The sequence below is a fragment of the Protomyctophum parallelum genome (assembly GCF_964188405.1).
Source record: "Protomyctophum parallelum genome assembly, chromosome: 9".
NCBI classification, from domain to species: Eukaryota; Metazoa; Chordata; class Actinopteri; order Myctophiformes; family Myctophidae; genus Protomyctophum; species Protomyctophum parallelum.
Genome location: NC_139706.1, coordinates 14,799,841 through 14,822,542, shown reverse-complemented (window position 1 = coordinate 14,822,542; position 22,702 = coordinate 14,799,841). Strand labels below are relative to the sequence as shown.

Below are 22,702 nucleotides of genomic sequence, written 5' to 3'. Positions count from 1 at the left end.
AATGTCAATATGAGATATAGTCATTTGAACACATACTTACAGTAGGCGGAATTGTACATCTATGTAGATGTCTTCTCTACTTTGAAGTGACTCTGGAATGGATTGTCATAGCAACACATATGATGGCTTGTAGGAAAGGTGAGGTTCTACTGAATCCAGCAATACCAATTGTGTAAATGTAGCTTGCATAATCGTGGAGTTATGCCACAAAACATATATGGTGTCCCAAACGGGGGGAAATAAAACTAATGAAATCTACAGTATCAAATTAGTTATTTTTTCTTCACTTATCAAGGGTGGGAAAACATAAACAAATCACTTGAGTAGAAGTCCCTAAAATGTATGAAATGTCTCAAACTTGAGAAATGAGAAATTGTGAACAAATAGATGCCGCTTCAATAGAGAAATATGCAAGCCTAGATTGGAACTACTAACTATTATTATGTTGCAGCACATGACCTGGATGTTCCCTCATCAAGCTCAAATCTCAATATTATCCCCATAAATATAAATAATCAAGTTATTCATTTCTGTTATTTGAGTTATTTGGTTACAGTCAAGTTATACTACAGTATTTGGCTCCACTTGCATCTTATTGCCTACAGTATGTGGCTTTCTTCATAAAATGACAGGTAAAATAATTTCACATATTTTGGAATGTGAAAAGATGAGATGAACCTTGTCAAATCAAGTAGCTATTTAGCTGACTGGAGTGGAGAGTGACCTAGCATTTAGTTCTCTTTAGTGTAACAGAGCCTACTGCCTGTCCAGTAGTCTACACTGACAATAGCAGAACCCTGCCCTGACACTATTTCACCAGAATGGAAAATAGACTTAATTAGTATCACTTGTAATATGGTTACTGCACATATACTATAGCCTAAAAATAGTGCGCGCAATGCACAACATAGATACTGTACAAATTCTGAAGTGTGTCTTTAAAATTTTACCAAAATGGAATATTGGATCCAAATCTTTGTATCATCTTTGCTAAACAGTTGGAAAAAGGCACGAAACAAGACCCATAATGTATAAAGCCCACGGCAGAAGACCTTCAACACATACTAACTGTTGTTCAACAGAGAGATGATGTTCATAAAACCCTGGCAAACCCAAATTCAATATACTCTCCTCTCCTCATCATATACTGTATCATGTTGAGAAAACTACTCCAGTAAGACCAGAGTGAGAGCATGCCGTCTCGTCAAGAAGACTGAATAGGGTACAACATTGTTGAATAGGATACAACACTGTTTAATATACAAATATATTGTTTCATTTGTGGGAAGGCCAGCACAATTGATTGATTGATTGATGGATTTAAAAGTTTATTAGACATAAATGTAAAAACAGCAACAGAGTACAGTCATACAATCAGTCCAAAAGGGATAGCACAAAAAAGTCCTTGCGGTCTTGTGCAATCAGTTCATAGACAAAACCAGGACTACTGGTCAGAGTACCAGAGACAGGGCCTTCACATGGTCAGTGGTCAGAGTACCAGAGACAGGGCCTTCACATGGTCACTGGTCAGAGTACCAGAGACAGGGCCTTCACATGGTCACTGGTCAGAGTACCAGAGACAGGGCCTTCACATGGTCACTGGTCAGAGTACCAGAGACAGGGCCTTCACATGCAGCATCAGAAAGATTGATGAAGTTGTACATCGGCTGCTCTCGTACCCAGATCTCTTTGCATATGATGACAAATATCATAAATGCTACCTAAAACACTAAATATCTAAACGAAATATAGCAGCTATAAAACAAAGAATTAGAACAGCAGACCAGTATCTATGTCAAAGCTTTTATTAATCTCACTGAAGTAGTTAACATCTTTCTTTAAATAAATGAAAGTGATGACATCACTTTCAATAAATAAGAGTTATGACATACTGAAGACACTGGTCCATGGTTTTCTTCATCGATATATCTGCAGGTCTATGTAGTAGTTCTGGATTTTCTTGGAGATTTGCATCTTCTCTCATTGTGCCCATTTCCCATGGGCACACTTTTAGAGCATGCAACATCAGACTTTCCATGTTCTACAAATTATAATGCTGTATGTTTCCAGGGTTTGTATTTAGACAATATCATCTTCTTCCTCAGAGTTAGTGTCTTCAGTATGTCATCATAACAGTCAAGGAGTTTATATACCGTAAATGGAAATTGGTGCATTTACAGTATATAGAGCTTTTATCCAAAGCACTTTACATAGATTGTGCATTACATTCACACATTCAGTCACACACCGATGGCAGAGGAAACCATACAAGACACCGACCTGCACATCGGGATCAATTAGGGGTTCAGAGTCTAACTCTGGGGGAGCCCTGGATCGAACTGAGAATATGGTATGATACAGTACTACCGGTATATTGTTAGTTCACACTGAAATTTGTCTTGCGAACCTCACGGTTCTCCATCCAACCGCTCTATTGGCCACTCTATCCCTGAGGCACTGCCGCCTCTGCATATTACCGGTATTATACTGTATATTGTATATTTGTCATCATACACAAAGAGATCTGGGTACGAGAGGAGCAGATGATGTACAACTTCATCAACCTTTCTGATGCTGCATGAAGGACCTTAAGTCTCTGGTACACATACCAGTACCAGCCATAATGGCTGTCAGATGTTCTGGTCTTGTACTGGCCTTCACACAAATCTCTTTGTATGTTAAACAATGTTGTATCAACCCTATTCAGTCTTCTTGATGAGACTGCTGCAGGCATGCTCTCACTCAACATTTGCAACTTGCTCATTACTGCAGCATATTGTCTGTATATAGAGCCACGGTTTTATGAACATCATCATCTCTCTGTTGAGCAACATTTAGTAAGATCATTTTAATTTTGAGTATCTGCTGATACCGATTTTTCCCCATCTGAAAATTATATTTTTATGCAACTCCTCCAATATCACAATAGTACAATATCCCAAATCACGGACAATATACAGTCTAATATCATGATATGGATATCATATTGATACTAGGGATGTCCCAATCACATTTTTGTGCTCCTGCTCTGATCATTTAAAAATGTCATGATCGGCCCCGATTTCCGATACACTTCACATTATAAGATCACATAAGATGCACATAGGTGGAGCCAAATACTGTAGTATAAATTGACTGTAACCAAATAACTAAAATAACCGAAATTAATAACTTGATTATTTATATTTATGAGGATAATATTGAGATTTGAGCTTGATGAGGGAACAGGCTTTCGCCTTTGCTGCCCCAACCCTGTGGAATGCCCTCCCTAAGGCACTCAGAGATGCCCCTACCCTTCAAACCTTCAAATCCACCCTCAAAACCCACCTCTTTAATATTGCCTTCCCTAGCTAACCCTTTTCACTGTCTTTTAATGTTCTTTAGCTTTTAGTGTTATTTTTCCTTTTTCTATTAAAGTTGTTTTTACTTTGTTGTTACCTCTGTAAAGCCCCCCCATGTAAAGCGTCTTTGGGTACTCAGAAAAGCGCTATATAAGTTTGAGATATTATATTATTATTATTTAACATCCAGGTCATGTGCTGCAACATAATAATTGTTAGAACTTAGTAGTTCCACTGTAGGCTTGCATATTTCTCTATTGAAGCGGCATCTATTTCTTCACAATTTCTAATTTCTCAAGTTTGAGACATTTCATACATTTTAGGGACTTCTACTCAAGTGATTTGTTTATGTTTTCCCACCCTTGATAAGTGAAGAAAAAATAAAACTAATGTGATACTGTAGATTTCATTAGTTTTATTTCCCCCCGTTTGGGACACCATATATGTTTTGTGGCATAACTCCACGATTATGCAAGCTACATTTACACAATTGGTATTGCTGGATTCAGTAGAACCTCACCTTTCCTACAAGCCATCATATGTGTTGCTATGACAATCTATTCCAGAGTCACTTCAAAGTAGAGAAGACATCTACATAGATGTACAATTCCGCCTACTGTAAGTATGTGTTCAAATGACTATATCTCATATTGACATTCAGATATTGACATTCAGTCTTTTCTATAATGTAGAGGTATGTTCTGGCTTCAAGTATGCCAAGTTTTGAACCTCTCAGAGCTTCCATTGTGAATCTACATGCCTTTAAGTGCCTCAACCACCAGACGGACAGGCTTTATTTTTAGTTTGAGGTGTATAACTTTAAATAACAATTTCACCACTTTTGCAGTAAAATATTTTTATACAAGAATCCATTTCATGTATGGGAGGCCTTAGAGATGAGGAAAAACTATGTTGTGTTTGGTCCTTACTCCGGTAGGGGTATCTCGAAAACTAAAGCACTTTTTGACTGTTTGTTGCAGGACTACATAACGATTATAGTATCAAGAACAAAACATGGCTTGAATATTTATTTTTCTGTGGATGTGATGACAAAGTGCGCATGCAATATTATCAGTGATTTGTGCTCCTACAATTTCTCCCGTGATAGTGCTCGATGGTGGGGTGTCTATTTTAAGTGTGTGAATTGAGGGGGGAATGACTAGTGGTGTGTGAAGGGGTGTGATTGTGGAGAATTTGGTGGTGGTTAGTGATGAAGTGGGGAATGTGCGGTGAGTGACATTGGTGATGGTGTAGGATGTGTCTGTGTAATGTGTCTATTTGTGTGTCCCAGAGTGTGAGTTGTGTTTTGTGTGTGGTGTCTGCAATTTCAACGAGTTGTAAATTAATGTGTTCCTTTGTGCGTGTGAGTCCGGGTGTATTTTGATGACGGTGAAGTTGATCTGTCCAATCTGATGAGAAAAGAAAAGACATAAGTATATTATTTAGTTACACTTTTAATGGTCAGTGTTGTATAGCCTTGGAAACCCAAACATTTATTTCCAGGGAGGAAAAAAAAAAAAAAAAAAAAGTATTGGACAGAGTCCACTTCAATTCAGCATAGAGTAGGGCAAATGTTGATCATTCTGCGTCAATTTAACAAAGGTACAGACGATCAGACCAGCAATCAAACACAAATGTTTGGTCAAACTATGTGTCCCATTGGAAAAGCATTGTGGTGTCCTAAACATAACGACCAAATAATTGCTTGATTGGTGTTTGAATGAGGCCTAAGAAGCCATAAGAAAAAGTGAATAGGCATATTCATTGTTATTTGCACTGCAGTCTTGGCCAAGTTAAGCTATGCCTATTGGCTATTAAGTCATCTTAGCTTAATTGCAGTGCTTATTCTTCAAACAAACAGAAAACAACAGGCCTACTCTATCAAAACTATTGTTAGAATCCACCTTCAGAATTACATTTCATTATGTGAATGTATTCTATATTGTGGTAGTTAGAATAACAAATAAACTCAGTAGGCCTACTTACTTTCTGCTGGTTTGGGAGATGTTTGACTTCTTGGAGGGTTATTGCCTGGATTTGTGATGGGGACTTTCTTGGGAAGAGGGGGGCCGAGGTGAAGAGAATGTTGCTGCTGCTGGAGAGTATGATGTTGACTTTCTTGTTGACTGTAAGACAAAATGCACACATTGTATTTATTATGGTAATATTTGGTAGTTATTTTACTGCAAGTCAATAGGCATATAAAATAGCAAATGTTAAATGAGTGAATGTAGGCAATTCAACTTACATTTGTTGATAGACTTTTTAATGTTAGTTAATTTTGTTGCTGTTTTGTCCTGTTCCAGTTGAGAGATTATTGTATGGTGTGATGTGAGAAGCTGCAGCAGTCAGTGTAATCGTCTGGTCCGGTCTGTATTATGAAGTTTAAGTATTTTGTGTTGTTCCGGCTGATTTTTATTGTTGATGTGTCAAAAATGAATCCGAGTGCTGTCTGGTCTGGTTCTTCATATTGTGGTTTTTTGCTGCCGTTGCCATTGTCCTTGCTGTGTTGGTTCCTTAGTTGGTGTGTTATTTATAGTGGAACTGTGAGATGGAGGATGACTGATTTAAGCAGTCACACCTGGCCTGAGTCAAACTAGAATTGGGCTCAGAGGTGGGTGTGGCTGTGCACCTGTTGTGCATGGAGAGCTAACTGCTCTTCTGTGTAAAGTATTATTAATGTGAATTATTCCATGAACTGAGAGGAATAAACCAGTGTATTTAAGAAAGCTGCACTGTGTTGTGTCCTTCCTTGCCCTGGGTAGTGACTAGGTGATTTTCTAAATCATGTGTTTTTAAAAGACATATTATAAGAAAAAGGTTAACAAACAAAGTTTGTTTTATTTTGGGCATCATTTTCAAATGTTCAACTTACTATTTTGTAGTGTATGTAGTGTATTGTAGTGTATGTAGTGTATGAGGGTGTAGAGAGAGAGAGGGAGAGAGATAGAGAGAGATGGGGGGTGGAGAGAGAGAGAGATAGAGAGAGAGAGAGAGGGGGGTAGAGAGAGAGAGAGAGAGATAGAGAGAGAGAGAAGGGGGGTGGAGAGAGAGAGAGAGAGAGGGGGGGTGGAGAGAGAGAGAGAGGGGGGTGGAGAGAGAGAAAGAGAGAGAGGGGGGGTGGAGAGAGAGAGACAGACAGAGAGAGAGAGAGAGAGAGAGAGGGGGGGGGTGGAGAGAGAGAGAAAGAGAGAGAGGGGGGGTGGAGAGAGAGCGAGTGGGGGTGTAGAGAGAGAGAGAGAGAGGGGGGGAGGGGGAGAGAGAAAGAGAGAACAATATGAGATTAGATGAGTTGAGATATACTTTATTAGTCTCCCGAGGAAGAAATTTGTCTTAGACAAAGGGCCCGCATGCAAGCGTAGCCCTAGTCCATGTCGCCACAGTGCAGCGCCAAATACATCTTTCTTGCATCATAGAAAAAGAAAGTAAGAAAAAGAAGGATGGGGGGGGGGGGGGGGGGGGGGGGAACATAGAATAGGTGAGGGGTATTGACAGAGAGGGAGGGGGGGAGGGATGGAGACATCATATCACATACAGTTGCATTGTGTAGGCACGGAACTTGGGAGGGGGGGTGGGGGGTTGGATTTTTGGATCTGCAACAAAAAAAAACAAATAAGAATCACAGGCTGAGTTATCACTACCCGGATTTGAACCAGTGACCCTGTCGTCCAAAGTTGAGAGCTCTACTGACTGAGCTAAGCAGACACTGTCAGTTGACTCATTCTATACAGTAACATCATGCAGTATAGGTATTAGCTCTACCAACCGTATTTGGTAGACGTATTGGGTGCATGAGAGGTTTCACAAAACAGAATTTTTTTATTGGCTCATAAAAACTTCATTTTTTCATTTTTTTTGTGCATTTTGAGATATGCACATTCAAAGTTTGCATTTTCAACTTAATTTTCAATTTTCAGTGCTATAGTGCCATCATTTGGCCAATGGTCATGGGCTTCACATAGTCACCGTTTGGCATGGCCCTCTACCAGATTACCAAGTTTCACGAAAAGCGACTGCACGGTTCAGTCAGAACAGCTATTTTTGGCAGAAGGAGAAGAAAAATAAACACAAAAACAATAAGTGACCAAAGTCACTGCGTGTCTTCTTGGTCCCTTAACTAAACTATAATGAAAAAAAATAAAAAAACGTATAACCTTGCTTCGCATAGGTGGGATACCAGATCCGCTTCGAGACCACCCGCACGGCCTCCACCAAGCTGCTGTTCCTCACCGAGGGCCTGCTCCTCCGGCAGATCCAGCAGGACGGGAGCCTGGCCCAGTACCAGGTGCTGATCGTGGACGAGGTGCACGAGAGGCACCTGCACTGCGACTTCCTCCTCGGCGTGCTGCGCACGCTGCTCGCCCGCAGCCCGGACCTGCGCCTGGTCCTCATGTCGGCCACCATCAACATCAAGCTCTTCTCGGACTATTTCGACGGCGCTCCCGTGCTGCAGGTGCCGGGCAGGCTGTTTCCCATCCAGGTGAATGAATGAATGAAAACTTTATTCCGAACATAACAATTAGACAAAAAAAGTAAAATAATTTAAATAAGTGCAATAAAGAAACAATCAAATAATATTCCCAAAGCATAAACAACAACAACAAAAAACGAGCCTCACTGGCCGGAAGTATAATTATTTTTTCTTTTTATATATTCGGAAAGGAGTAGGGAGAAGTAAAACACTTATATAACCCTACCCCTTTAAGGTGAGGCAAGGGGGGGACAAGAAGCATGGCTTGTTTCGCTTAGAAAGTCATTGTGCCGATCATACAACACTTGATGGTTTGCAAGTTCACATACAGTATATTCCAAGCGATTTAATTTCTGACCATTTATTTTCTCAAATATTCCTCCAAATATCAGTGTGCAGTCTTGACACTCTTGGATTTTTATTAAAATGTAATATGTAAAAATTATGTTATGGTAGCATACATCTCATAATAAGCGAGGGCGAGAATATAAAAGCCATTTTGCAGTGTTCCTATAAAATGCGCCTCCGGTCTTCATCGTCCGTGTCCTATGTGCTCCGGCCGTCTTAAAGGTGTAGGGAAACGGAAATGGTGATCATTTTATTTTGACGTTTCAGACGGTTTCAACATGAAACACCGGTCTGAAGTTTCTGAACCAATCGGAGCGTCTCAACCCTTCAGGCGATGGGACGGTAGTTAGGGACGGTAGCTATGCTATACGCAGGAGCATGCGTGTGTGTTTGTTTACAAGTCAGATAGTCGGCCAGCTGTACCAGTTTACTGTTCTCTGGCGTATTTCTACCCTATGTTTTCAGATAGATATTTTAGCGTGATTAATAAATACAGAGGATTTCTGTAATCAGTAGCAGCTGTGCTGAATTGCACGGGAATTACACGGGTGAGCTTCTACGGGTGTGTATCTCTACACGTCATCAAATTTTTAGTTTTCAGGAAGTCATAGAAAAATATTTTTATGGACCTTTGATATAAAAACACACATAAATGAGAATTTGCCCATTTCTTTTTTTGGCATCCATTGTTAGGTATGCCCATATGACGACCACGGATATGGTCTGAAAAAGTGTGAAAAACGTATTTTTCATTTCACTTTAAGTAGTTCTGGTCATTTTGTTGGGCGCACTGGGGCCACGCAGTAAAAGTAAATTAATCCACAAAACGAACGTAATTTGTATTGTTGACCTATTTCTAAAATATTAGAGCGACTTTCATTCAACTTTGACCCCCCTATCACATGGAACTATTTTTTGGGCGTAGTGATATGGACACAAAAAAACATAGTTCGGTGTGATAGAGGGGTAAAAAAATAACGAAAGTTGCACTAATATTTTAGAAATGGGTCAACAATACAAATAACGTTAGTTTTGTGGATTAATTTACCTTTACTGCGTGGTCCCCAGTGCCCCCCCACAAAATGACCGGAAACTACTTGATGATGATAATGATATTTCACCAAAACCAGAGCAGAACTCCCACCACGGGACTCGGGCAATCAATTAATACAGTTGAACCACTATATTAATGGCAAGTATTTCATACAACTTAAGTTAAAGAAATCTCAACTATCCCTTTTAAGGTGATCTACCAGCCCATTCCGTCCGAGGAGCAGCCCTCCCGCCAGGAGAAGCTGGACCCCCGGCCCTACCTGCGCGTGCTGCAGGGCATCGACCAGCGCTACCCCCCTGAGGAGCGCGGCGACCTGCTCCTCTTCCTCAGCGGCGTAGCGGAGATCTCCACCATCCAGGAGGCCTGCCAGGTCTACGCCACGCACACCCGCCGCTGGATCGTGCTGCCGCTGCACAGCACGCTGTCGCTGGCCCAGCAGGACAAGGTTAGAGGATGGCGTTTACACCGTTTTCTTTTTCATTGATTTTATTCCTTAGTGGGTTTTTGGGTTTCTTTTTTTTTATTTTTTATCCATTTTGACCTGAGATCAGATTATAAAAATGTCTTCTAAATCCTGACAGTTTTCTGAAAAAGCTATGTTTCTTCGATGTTTCAAAAATAGCAGACCTACAAGCTCGTAGCGCGCTATGAGCTTGTAGATCTGCTATTTTATTTTTGAAAAATCGAACGACTGACATAGAAACATAGCTTTTTCAGAAAACTGTCAGGATGTAGAAGACATTTTTAGAATCTGATCTCAGGTCAGAATGGGCACAGTACTACACCAGTTACTAGTCGTTTTGGCACTGCCGGGCAGGTGCCAAATCCAGCTGGAAAGGAACATCAGCATCTCCATAAAGCCTGTCAACATACAGAAGCACAAAGTGCGCTAAGCATATCCTGATAAATGGCATACTGTATATGTTTCACTTTTTGAGTTATATTACGGAAGAAATGATGAACCTTTGCAAATAATTATTTGTGTATATGTATAGGTGATCTTCACTATTCCTCTCCTACTACTACCATTTTCTATAATCTCTTTACTTTAAGGTGTTCGACATCTCCCCTCCGGGTGTGAGGAAGTGCATCATCTCCACAAACATCGCGGAGACCTCCGTTACCATCGATGGCGTGCGCTTTGTCGTTGACTCAGGTAGGGAACTAGGACGTTGGCTTTTTACAGATGGCTTTGTTCTTTTTTTTTAATGATTTTGTTTTTGGCTTTTTGCCTTCATTGATGGTTATTAGTGAAGACAGACAGGAAAGTGGGAGGGAGAGAAGAGAGAGAGACACGCAGCAAAGGTCGCCATGAACGGGACTGGAACACACGACGCGCTGTCAGAGACCAGAGCCTATATGTGGCATGGGCCTGGACCACTGGGCCAGCGGGCACCCAGAAGGCTTTGTTCTTATTCCAGGGTTAGTTTAACGCATTTAGGCCCAACGTCGAAATTAAAAAAAATGTCCTGGCAGTTTTCAGAAATGTTTCTGTCAGTGGTGTTCAATATTTCACGTCAAGGACCCCCAGAATTATCTGTATTTGACCGCTGACCCCTATCTCAAAATATGTTGTTTCAGGGACCTCCCAGAAGGAAAGATTTGAGTTAAAAACGTTCGCTGTGAAAGACTATTGGCTGTATTTTGCGTGTCTTAAGTACCAGGTCTTATTCCCTAACTTGAGTAAACTAAAGACCTGGAGGCGTGGTCAATGCTCTTTGGCCACTCAGAATAGCCAAATGGCATTGATCACGCCTCCAGGTCTTTAGTTTACTCAAGTTAGGGAATAAGACCTGGTACTTAAGACACGCAAAATACAGCCCCATATATTCAAAGCTTTGTGCCACATTTTCACGATTTCTCAAAAATAGCAGACCTACAAGATTTTTGGAAATTATGAATCGATTTTGAATCGTTCATAGCTGGAATCGCGATTCATTTTTTTGACACCCCTAATAGCCATGGACTTACTCAATGTGAAATTTGCTAATTTGAGACAAAGGGCATTTACCTGGTCCTGTAATGTATTATTGGAAGGAAGGAAGAGCATTTTGATGGAAATGTTAGCCTGTGAAGTAATGGAAAATAAAGTGAACCACACATTATCAGCATGGGGGGCCTTCCCAGGAGTCCTTGAGCGGGTCCCCATGATTAAAATACATCAATACATAAAAAAACCGTATAGCAGATCTACAAGCTCCCGACGCTGCGCATCGCAACACGTTGTGACTGTGAGCTTGTTGATCTGCTTACTATTTTCACTATTAAATAGGACATTCATAATAACATTTGTGTCCGTTTGTGTCCCGGGGGGGGGGAGAGACACAACATTTCTTCTTTGAGTTAACCCATTTTGGGCGTGAACCCCTTTTGGTGTTATGCTTTAGCTGTTTGAAAAATCCGTGCTACAAGCTTGTAGATCTGCTAATTTTGAAAAATCGTGAAAATGTTGTCTATCTTTGAATATATTCTTTCAGAGCGAACGTTTTTAACTCAAATCTTTGCTTCTGGGGTGGGGGGGGGGGGGTCCGCTGGAACAACATATTTTCAGATGGGGAATCGGTGGCCTGAAGGAGGGGAAAGGAACTGGTTGGAATAACGTGTTCCTTCCACGCGCTACGTCCAACCCTGTCAGGTGCAAAGGAGCAACTTGGACACTCAGGCATGAAGGAAGCATGAGTTCAAGTCCGTTGCTCTCCCCATGTTGGCGGAGGGTGTGTAGAGCCCAGGATCACATTAGATGATTGACACAGGGGTGAAAAATGGCTTACAAAATCGTGGGATAAAAAAGAATAAAAAAAAAAAAAAAAAGAACCACTGAAAAACGTGAGGTTTTTCAGTGAAACCGTCAGGATTTCAGAAGACAAACGTTTGTGTGAACGCTCTGCTCTCTCCCTATAGGGAAGGTGAAGGAGATGAGTTTCGATCCCAAGGCCAAGATGCAGCGTCTGCAGGAGTTCTGGATCAGCAGGGCCAGCTCCGAGCAGAGGAAGGGCCGCGCGGGGCGCACGGGCCCCGGGGTGTGCTATCGCCTCTACGCCGAGTCCGACTACGACGCTTTCGCCCCTTACCCCGTTCCGGAGATCCACAGGGTGGCGCTAGACTCCCTCGTGCTGCAGGTATAGGACATTGTTATGGCTGCAACAACTTGTCAAATGTATTATTATTATTATTAACCCATTTAGGCGTGACGTCGAAATAAAAACAATAGTCTTCTGAAAGAATTTTTCAATAGCTAAAGTATAACATAACGCTTAGTTTAAACACCAAAAGGGGTTCCCGTCCAGAATGGATTAAGCAAGTCCAAAGGGCGTAGACCTCTTTTGTTTTTTCCGTGAAACTTCCGCCATTTTAGCTGTTTTGGCAGTTCTGAGCTCTCGTTCTTCTTTTTTTGGCCACGTCAAAGAAATGGCATTTCCATACATGGGAATGGAGTCTGACTCGGGTTACGGGACAACAGCGTTGACAGGCGGCTCCTTGTATGATGATAAGAGCTGCCCCTCACTTCTTTTCTTTCTCTTTTTGGGCTTGACCCTGTCTTATAGCGGCTTGCAGCTATATTTATTACTCTTGTTGTATTATTATATTATTAGCAGTGTTGTTTTCGTCGAATAATACTGAGACGAAAAATGTTCGTCGACTACCTTTTTTCACTGACGGAAACAAAATGGAAACTAAATGAAAACTAAGCTACGACGACTAAAACTAAGACTAAATATACTGACAATTTCGTTAAAAACAAATAAAAACTAGACTAAAATGTTATGAAGGGACTAGTGGACAAGAGATCCAGTATAAGTCATTTTACACTTGGTTGCATGCTGAAAATAGCCAATCTACAAGCTGCGACGCGTTGTGAGCTTGTAGATTGGCTATTTTCAGCAAGTGTCATTAGGACGGCATTAAGGCCCACCAAAATACATTTTTGTCGACTAAATCAACTGTAGATTTTGTCGACTAAAATCATCTTATGATAATTAGTCGACTAAAACTAGACTAACACTAAAACATTCCAGGTGACTAAAATGTGACTGAAACTAAATGAAAACTATTCAAGAGACTACGACTGAAACTAAAATAGAAATAAGTTTCTAAATGTTTTTTTTCTTCTTCCTGTCCCTATAGATGAAGAGCATGGATGTCGGGGATCCGCTGTCGTTCGTTTTTATCGACCCACCTCCCGCAGCCAGTATCCAGACCGCAGTGACCTATCTGAAGGAGCAGGGGGCGCTGGATCACCGCAGTGAGCTCACCTCCATCGGGAGCCTGCTGGCACAGCTGCCTGTGGACGTGGTCATAGGTATGTGTGCCCTCTGCCATAAAAACCCATTTTGGGCCCGGGAACCCCATTTGGAGTTTTAAGCATTATGTTATCCTTTAGCTGTTGGAGAATAGCAGATCTACAAGCTCATAGCGCGGCATGTAGGTAAGCTTGTAGGTCTGCTATTTCTTTGAAAATGTTTTGCAAATCTTTGAAAAAACATTCTTTCAGAGCAAGCGTTTTTTTTTTTACTCAAATCTTTGCTTCTGAGGGGTTCCTGGAATTAAAAAAAATGATGGGCGGGTTGGTGGCCTACAAGCTCGGTGACCTACTACAAGCTTGTAGGTTTGCTATTTTTGAAAAATCGTTAAAATGTGGCGCAAATCATTGAATATATATTTCAGAGCGAACATTTTTAACTAAAGTATTTGCTTCTGGGGGAGGTCCATGGAACTACATATTTTCAGATGGGGGGGGGGGGGGGGGGTCCGTGGTGGCCCAATAGAGAGAATTCTGTGGGTCCTTGACATGAAAAAGGTTGAGCACCACTGACTGACATAGAAACAGAAAAAAGATTAGGATTTTTCTTTTTAATCGACCTCAGTCCAAAATGGATTAAAACATGGTTGGTGTTTTCAGGGAAGATGTTGGTGCTGGCGTCTCTCTTCAACCTGGTGGAGCCCATGCTGACGGTGGCGGCGGCGCTCAGCGTGCAGTCCCCGTTCCTGCGCAGCGCGCAGCACAACCCGGACTGCGCCACGGCCCGGCAGCCCCTGAACAGCAACATGGGAGACCCCTTCACCCTCCTCAACACCTTCAACGCCTGGGTGGAGGTCAGTGAGTAGTAGCAGCAGCAGGGGTAAATAGATTGTTTGTCGAGGTAACCAATTAAACCCTATATGCCTCCTTTTTTATTTTTTAAACTTTAACCGTTAAAGGACCACTTCACCACTTTTCAACCTATCTTCATATTATAGGTCCTCACTAATAATCATGATAAAATGGCAAGATTTCTTTCTACTCAGTCTGTCTCATAGGAGAGCTGTGGGCAGTTTAGAAACCGTCCTAATAATTCCCATAATGCTTTTGTGCACTGCTCCTCCTTGTGGATAGGGGGAGGTCGGTCTTACTGAGACAACATGTAGTCCAGGAAGGAAGTGAGCCCAGTGTCCATGACATCAGAGACACTGGGCTCACTGCTAAAATGTAAAATATGTAAAACCACACATTACACACATAAAGACCCCCAGGGAAGTGTTCTAGATCTTCTAAACGTCATTAACATATAATTTTTGTGTTGCAAAAAGGGTGAAGTGACCCCTTTTAAGCTGTGTTATGTGTTCAACAACACAGCCATGCAAAAAATACCACTGACCGCCATGAGGTGACGGAAGCTATGCCATCCTTGGCAACGGTTGCTAAACTATTTGGACCGGCATTGGACAGTAGTGGCCTTTCAGGGCGGGGTTTTTTAGCCAAGGGCTAAGGAAAGGAAAGGTACCATCTTTACCCAGGGTAACTGGACTAAGCTCAAGAACTTGTTTACAGCCAGGCCCTGCTCATAGAACATTTCATGGTAGGGGTTCAATGCCTTGTCCAAGGGCACTTCAGCGGTGGTCATTTTAACGTTCCGGTCCGGGGATACGAACTAGCGACCTTCCGATATCAAGACCGCTCCGCAAACCGTTCGGCCACCGCTGCCTCTAACGAACTGACCGCTGCTCTGTGCAGGTGAAAGGAGAGCGAGGCGGAGCCTCCAGGAAGTGGTGTCGGAGGCGGGGCCTGGAGGAGCAGCGGCTCTATGAGATGGTGAACCTGCGACGGCAGTTCAAGGTTAGTCAACGACGCACCGACGGTGGCGGGGAAACCCGCTCGGATGTTTTGCTTAACCCATTCTGACCTGAGATCAGATTCTAAAAATGTCTTCTACATCCTGACAGTTGAAAAAGCTATGTTTCTATGTCAGTCGTACTTCGATTTTTCAAAAATAGCAGATCTACAAGCTCATAGCGCGGCACTCTGTGGCGCGCTATGAGCTTGTAGATCTGCTATTTTGGCTAAACGATAACATAATGCTAACACCAAAAGGGGTTCCCACTCAGAATGGGATCAATACTGCAATATCGAAATACTCTGTTACAAGTTGAAGTACACAAGTAAAAGTACTCATTATGCCGAATGTCTCGTATCAAGTTTTCAAATGTATGAAAAAAATATTTTGAAAATTGCAGATCTACAAGCTCACAATGCGTCGCGGTAGATCTGCTATATTCAAATGGCCCAAGTGTATATGTGGTTGAAGTTGTTAATGTATGTTTTGGGTTACAAAATCGTGGGATAAAAAGTATTTAAAAAAAAAAGTACTATAAGAAAAATCTACAAAGTAACTGGTAACTAAAGTTTTCAAATAGGAGTAAAAGTACAAATACCTCAAACACTTAGTTACTTTCCGCCACTGGTCGACGTAGCACAGAAGCCCAAATATCCCCCAGTCGTGCTCTGTGGAGGGCCTGAGCTTACACCAAACCAATGATTTCAATCATTACTATTAGTTAGTAGTTGGTGTAGTCGGTGCCCGATGACAAGATTCAGCATTCAAGACAAGTGAAATGTTGGTATGGCAATTATATACAGCAGTGGTTCCCAAAGTGGGGTCCAGGGACCCCCAGGGGGTCCTTGAGGGAGTTCCAGGGGGGTCCCCCAGCTAAATGATAGTTTGGAACCAAATGGACCCTTATGGGGTCTGTAACTCTGAGAAGTGTACAAATTGTGTACATTTGGTTCCATTTGTACACTCTCAGAGTTACATTAACATTGATTTTACAATATAAAATGGGGGTCCAAGAGATAGAAATGTCATCAAATGATGAGAATGGGTTAAATAACAAAACAATATACTACTATACCTAGATAATGCCTAGAGAATAATCAAATAAAACTGAAAAATAAAGGACATTTCTATGTCGGCAATAGTACTGTCAAACACACGTCAGCAGCATTGAGGAATGTGCAGATTATGTACACTAACCCATTTTGGGCGGAAACCCCTTTTGGTGCTATCGTATAGCTATTGAGAAATAGCAGATCTACAAGCTCATAGCGCGCCACCGAGTGGCGCGCTACGAGCTTGTAGGTCTGCTATTTTCTTTTAATCGAAGAACGACTGACATAGAAACATAGCTTTTTCAGAAAACTGTCAGGATTTAGAAGACATTTCTAGAATCTGATCTCAGGTAAAAATGGGCTAATGTACATTAGTGAACATGACAACGTTGTGTCATCTTTAAAAAAAACGGCGACGCGCTCTCTCTCTCTCTCTCTCTCTCTCTCTCTGTGTGTGTGTCAACCCAGGACCTGCTGAAGAGCCATGGCCTGCTGGAGTCCGTGACGAGCGCCCCCTCTGCTGGCGACCGAGGGCAGCGCAGGGAGCGGCTGACGGAGCGGAGGAAGCTGCACCAGCTGAAGAGGGAGCACGACCTGCAGGAGGGCGGCCGGCGCAAGGTCCTGAGGCTGGGGGAGGGGGAGGAGGCGTCCTCGGGGGAGGAGGACACAGAGGGGGACGCAGCGGCCAGAGGCAAGAAGGACAACATGGACATACAGGTGAGACACAGGTGTCACATTCTCTCTCCCCCTCAGTCTGTGGCCACTCCCACATTCATTTCCACCACACTGCAGTCCCATTTACACACCTGTCTTCAACTCCCTCGTCATGCCACCTGTGAACACTTTGCCAATCAACCTGCTCCTATAAAACGGGAATCCACAGACGACGTCAAACTATGAACTGACAATGAGAGTTTGTGAAGAGTCCAGTTTTATAGGAGCAGGTTGATTGGCAAAGTGTTCACAGGTGGGCTGACGAGGGAGTTGAAGACAGGTGTGTAAATGGGACTGCAGTGTGGTGGAAATGAATGTGGGAGTGGCCATGGTGGAGTCACAGAACTGAGGGGGAGAGAGACTGTGACAGTGAGACACAGGGAAGGGTTGGGGTTCATGAATTAACCCCATTTTGACCTGTGATCAGATTAAAAAAAATGTCTTCTACATCCTGACAGTTTTCTGACAAAAAGCTATGTTTCTATGTCATTCGTTCTTCGATAAAATAAAAGAAAGCAGACCTACAAGCTCGTAGCGCGCCACTCGGTGGCGCGCTATGAGCTTGTAGATCTGCTATTTTTCAATAGCTAAAGCATAACATAATGCTAACACCAAAAAGGGGTTCCCGTCCCAAAATGGGGGTTCGAGGGCAGCACCGCGGTCCTATCCGGAACCGAATACCCCGAGAGCCGAAACCGATTTCGGGCCCCGAAATATTGACGTGTCCCTCTCGGGGCGAGGGTCTGGTGCATTCCCAAATTGCCGCTGGTCGTCTGGGTCGTCTGAAATGCAGTTAACCTGAAATTACCCGTGAGGATCCGAGCTTTATATATTAAAAATTGGTTTAAAAAATAGACATGCATGCGTTGTAATTATTTCATTCTAAAGTCCATATTGTCTGTTGAACAGTCAATGAGGGCTGGGTCTCGTCATGCACCTCGACATGAGCGAGAGCGCTCTCTCTCTCTCTTTCGCTTTGTCTCTCACCCCAATCCTGACAGCGCACGCGCACACACACACACACCGCTGGCTATATTAATGCAATCACGGCGGCCCCCTTGAGCGAGCGAAGTGAAACGCAAAGCAACGAGCAAATATGTGGGACTATAACCTCGCGTCACCAGGCTTTTCCACCTCGGAGGAGAAATGTGGGACAGTTTTGTTGTGATTGTCAAACAGCTCTGGTAAGAATGTCGTTTTACGCTCAAATGCACTAACATTAGCCTATGCGAGTTTGAAACCCTCCGCTGCACTGTCTGGAGAGAGACGGGGTGCACGCGTCGCTCATAGAGAGCAGTCTCATGTCACGTTGAAGCGTATAATATTGCACAGAGTGTTGCTAACGGTGAGGGTTTGACTGTGTTACCGTGGTTTGGCCGTGGTGTGTGACCAGGAGGTGAAGTTCAAGTTGCGCCACAACGTGTCGGAGCTCCAGGTCGCGGCCAGCGCCAGTCAGGACTTGCCGTCCCGCCAGCAGGCCCTGCTCAAGCTGCTGCTCTGTCGGGGCCTCTACCCCCAGCTGGCACTGCCCGACGACCACAACGCCACGCGCAAGGACTCCGAACAGGTCAGGTTATTTTTTTATTATTATTATTATTATTTTTAATCCATTCTGTACGTATACGGGAACCCCTTTTGGTGTTTTAACTCTTGAAAAATAGCAGATCTACAAGCTCATAGCGCGCCACCGAGTGGCACGCTACGAGCTCGTAGGTCTGCTATTTTTGAAAAGTCGTGAAAATGCGGCACAAGTTCTTTGAATATATATTCTTTCAGAAGACTTTATTTTAATTCTGTATGGGTTAACCCATTTTGAGTGGACCTGAGGACGAAAAGGCCTTCTAAAATCCTGAGTTTTCTCCCCCATGTTTCATTTTCATTTTATCTTGCAACGGAGCAGTTCTACATTGCAGTATTGCTACTTTTTTGAGTGGTGCAACCACTCCAAGGAACAGCAATGTCCGTGTCTAATGTCTGTGTGGTTAACCTATGTGTTAATAGGGGCGCTGTTGTCTGTGTGTGAGAGAGAGAGAGATAGAGAGAGAGAGAGAGAGAGAGACAGAGAGTGTGTAATGCTTTAAAACACCAAAAGGGGTTCCCAATATGGGTTAAATAGTCACATTTACAACTACAACCTATCTCAAACCCTCACCCTAAACCTAACCTCCCCAGAGAGAGAGAGAGAGCCACTCAGAACACACGGGTGTGATTTTTTTTAATTATTCTTTTTAACCCATTTTGAGTGGACCCGAGGACGAAAATGCCTTCTAAAATCCGGAGTTTTCTGGAAAAAACCCCATGTTTCATTTTCATTTTATCTTGCAACGGAGCAGTTCTACATTGCAGTGTTGCTACTTTGTTTTACTTCAGTAAAACATACGAGTGCTTCTTCTTTCCCACCACCACCACCGTGTAGATCTTCCACACGAGGAACAAGCAAGGCGTGGTCATCCACCCCACCAGCGTGTTTGCCAGTGACCCCGAGGTACTCCACGTCCCCGAGGACGAGACCAGAGAGATGGGTGAGCCTTAGAGCCGTCCACCACCTGGGGTGTCACAGTTCTCCTCGTTATACATGCACACAATAGAGAGTATGCACATGCATGATTTTCCCATCAGGACGCGCTCCCCTCATAGTCTAGTAGCCAGTCCATAGAGCCCCATTGTGAACCCGGACATGTTGAGTACACCAAGGTTTTATGTTAGAAATGTTGAGTATGGGTCCACTCCCCAGCATGTAGAAACTGCCGGATGCTACCTTGCATATGTTGAGCAATTTTCATAATTGGGCTAAAAACGGCCAATGCCGTCATCACAAATTGATGATGTCAGCACATTTGGGCAAGTGGGCATGGCCGTTTTAAGCCCAATTAGTGTTTTTTTTGCTAAACTAATGCTTGGAATGGATTCAGCATCATGAAATAGAACTCCCTAGTTTGACACGTCACATGCTACATAAAGCATGATGAAACTTTGACTATTTTGCCTTCTATAGGTTGTTAATGGTATGGTCACATATTATGCCAATTATGAAAATTGCTCAACATATGCAAGTTATCATCCGGCAGTTTCTACATGCTGGGGACCCATACTAAACATTTCTAACATAAAACGTTGGTGTACTCAACATGTCTGGGTTCATTTTTTGGCTACTAGGCTATCATCTAGACTGAGTGGCAAAACATTGAGCAGCATGGAGTTTGGAAGCGCTCATTGGAAATCACTCAACCGTCCTGCGTACCACCTGTTTCTAAATGTCACATAATGCAGGAGGCAGCAAAATGTTGTGTTATTGAAAACAAGCACTTCCAAACTCTTGACACTTAGAAAATTTTTTATCAAATGCAGGGCATTTCTTGACTGAAAGTAGCTCATAACGTTTCTATGGTGGATTTTTATGAAACAAAAACCAGATAGAAAGAGGACAATTCAAGCTTTTCGTACAGCTGCAATGTTGGTGAGTTTAACATTGTTTAATGCAATCAGACAGGACTTTTCTGTGTGGATGAATGGGCTGTCAAGGCCAGAAAGTAGTTTTTTGCCACTCAGTCATGCGTTCCCGCATGACTTGAATGAATTCTCTCTCTCTCTCTCTCTCTCTTTCTGTTCTCCTGTTGCAGGTCCAGAGAGTAAGACTAGCAGCAGACACCAGCTCCTAGCCTTTGTCACTCTGCTGGAAACCAACAAGCCCTATGTGTCTAACTGCGTCAGGGTGCCAGCGCTGCAAGTCAGTAGTCTCTCTCTCTCTCTCTCGCACGCACACGCACGCACACACACACACACACACACACACACACACACACACACACACACACACACTAAGGCTGTCCCCAAACATTCAAGGTTCGAATGTTCGCTCGTTATGGTTGTCACTCGAATCTTATGTTCATGTTGTGTTTACAATAATTTGAAAGTCTTACATGACAGCAGAAGAGACAAACAGTGACACACACACACTCAATGTGCTTCTGAGAGTAGCCTACACAGGTGGAACAAAAAAAGAGACAGCTAACGAGCAAGCTACACTCTCGTTTTAGCTGCCTGCCAGCAAGCTTGCACAGAGACATTGGGAAGCATTTTTGGTCTGACAAAAAATATGGACAGTCGTATACAGGTACTCACAATTACCATGTTTTGGGGGCTGTGTCGTGTCCCTCCATAGCAGTGTTGTTTTCGTCGACTAACTAAGACGAAACATTTTCGTCAACTACCTTTTTCCACTGAAGAAAACTAAATGGAAACTAAATGAAAACTATTCTATGGTGACTAAAACTAAGACTAAATATACTGACAATTTCGTCAACAAATAAAAACTAGACTAAAATGAAGGGACTATAGTGGACAACAGATCCAGTATAAGTCATTTTACACTTGGTTGCATGCTGAAAATTGCAGATCCGCCCGCCAAAATACATTTTAGTCGACTAAATCACCTGTAGATTTAGTCGACTAAAATCTTATGACATTTAGTCGACTAAAACTAGACTAACACTAATACATTCCAGGTGACAAAAAATGTGACTAAAACTAAGTGGAAAACTATGCAAGAGACTATGACTAAAAACTAAAATAGAAATGTGCTGCCAAAAACAACACTGCTCCATATATATAGGCTCTGCTGCTGGTGGCCAACTCGGTGGACTGCAACGCCGACTGCACCCGCCTGGTGGTGGACGGCTGGCTGGAGCTGGAGCTGCGGGACGCAGACGGCGCCCTGAAGGTCCTGTCCACGGCACTCACGCTCCGGGCGTCCTGGGAGCGCCTGCTGCACGTCCAGCTGAGACGGGGCACGGAGGTGGAGGCGGCGCTGGCGGCGGCGGGGCCGGCGGCGGTGTCCCGCAGAGAGCTGGAGAAGCTGAGCGAAGGCCTGGTGCGCTTCCTGCTGTACACGGAGGTAATGTGACTGAGCGAAGGCCTGGTGCGCTTCCTGCTGTACACAGAGGTAATGTGACTGAGCGAAGGCCTGGTGCGCTTCCTGCTGTACACGGAGGTAATGTGACTCGGGAGGTATAGAGCAGGTCGTCCTGTCCACATGTCGAAGTGTCCTTGGGGCAAGACACTGAACCCTACATTGCCTCCAATGAGTCGATCGGTGTGAGCTCGCCACCATTCGTGTGTGAATGTGGGAAGTGAGGACGCTGGCGTCGACTGTTCGCCGCTTCACCTCCCAATGTCTGAATGAATGAACCATTGTAAAGCGCTTTGAGCACTTGGAAAAGCGCTATAAAATGCAATTCATTAAACCAGCTACCACCTCCTGGCTGGAAAGGAAACTAATAACATTAGGGTTTTCTGCAGATCCTTCTTAGCCTATTTTTAGGAGGACGGGGGAAACGCATCTGTGTCGTCCCGCTTCATTATTTTAAACTTCAGCTGTTGGAAAAAATAGCAGATCTACAAGCTCGTATCTATAAGCTTTTTTACCTTTTTAAAGACACAATCTGTGAGATGTGTGTCTTTTTCTGAGATTCGAATCGAGGTCTCCGACGCAGGACACAAGAATGACTACCGGTGTGCTAAGACGGGACGCCCTCTTGGCCAGGGGAGGAGATATTGTGCTGTTATGCTTTGGGATTGAGGCAGTACCGCTTTTTAACCAGTAGATGTCCTACCAGACACCAAGAGTGTAC

The 22,702-nt window shown here is 43.2% G+C and overlaps 1 protein-coding gene across 1 annotated transcript in view; it reads left to right on the top strand.

Moving 5' to 3' along the window:
• The window catches only part of dhx34 (DEAH (Asp-Glu-Ala-His) box polypeptide 34), a 33,721-nt gene that overhangs the window by 6,177 nt on the left and 4,842 nt on the right, over positions 1-22,702 (top strand). The window contains exons 4-15 of the mRNA XM_083772554.1: positions 7,510-7,821; positions 9,405-9,659; positions 10,268-10,370; positions 12,116-12,333; positions 13,340-13,514; positions 14,115-14,308; positions 15,207-15,308; positions 16,827-17,075; positions 18,466-18,639; positions 19,489-19,594; positions 20,693-20,799; positions 21,685-21,966. Of these exons, the coding sequence (XP_083628680.1) occupies positions 7,510-7,821; positions 9,405-9,659; positions 10,268-10,370; positions 12,116-12,333; positions 13,340-13,514; positions 14,115-14,308; positions 15,207-15,308; positions 16,827-17,075; positions 18,466-18,639; positions 19,489-19,594; positions 20,693-20,799; positions 21,685-21,966 (2,277 nt within the window). The remainder of the gene's footprint in view (positions 1-7,509; positions 7,822-9,404; positions 9,660-10,267; positions 10,371-12,115; positions 12,334-13,339; positions 13,515-14,114; positions 14,309-15,206; positions 15,309-16,826; positions 17,076-18,465; positions 18,640-19,488; positions 19,595-20,692; positions 20,800-21,684; positions 21,967-22,702) is intronic.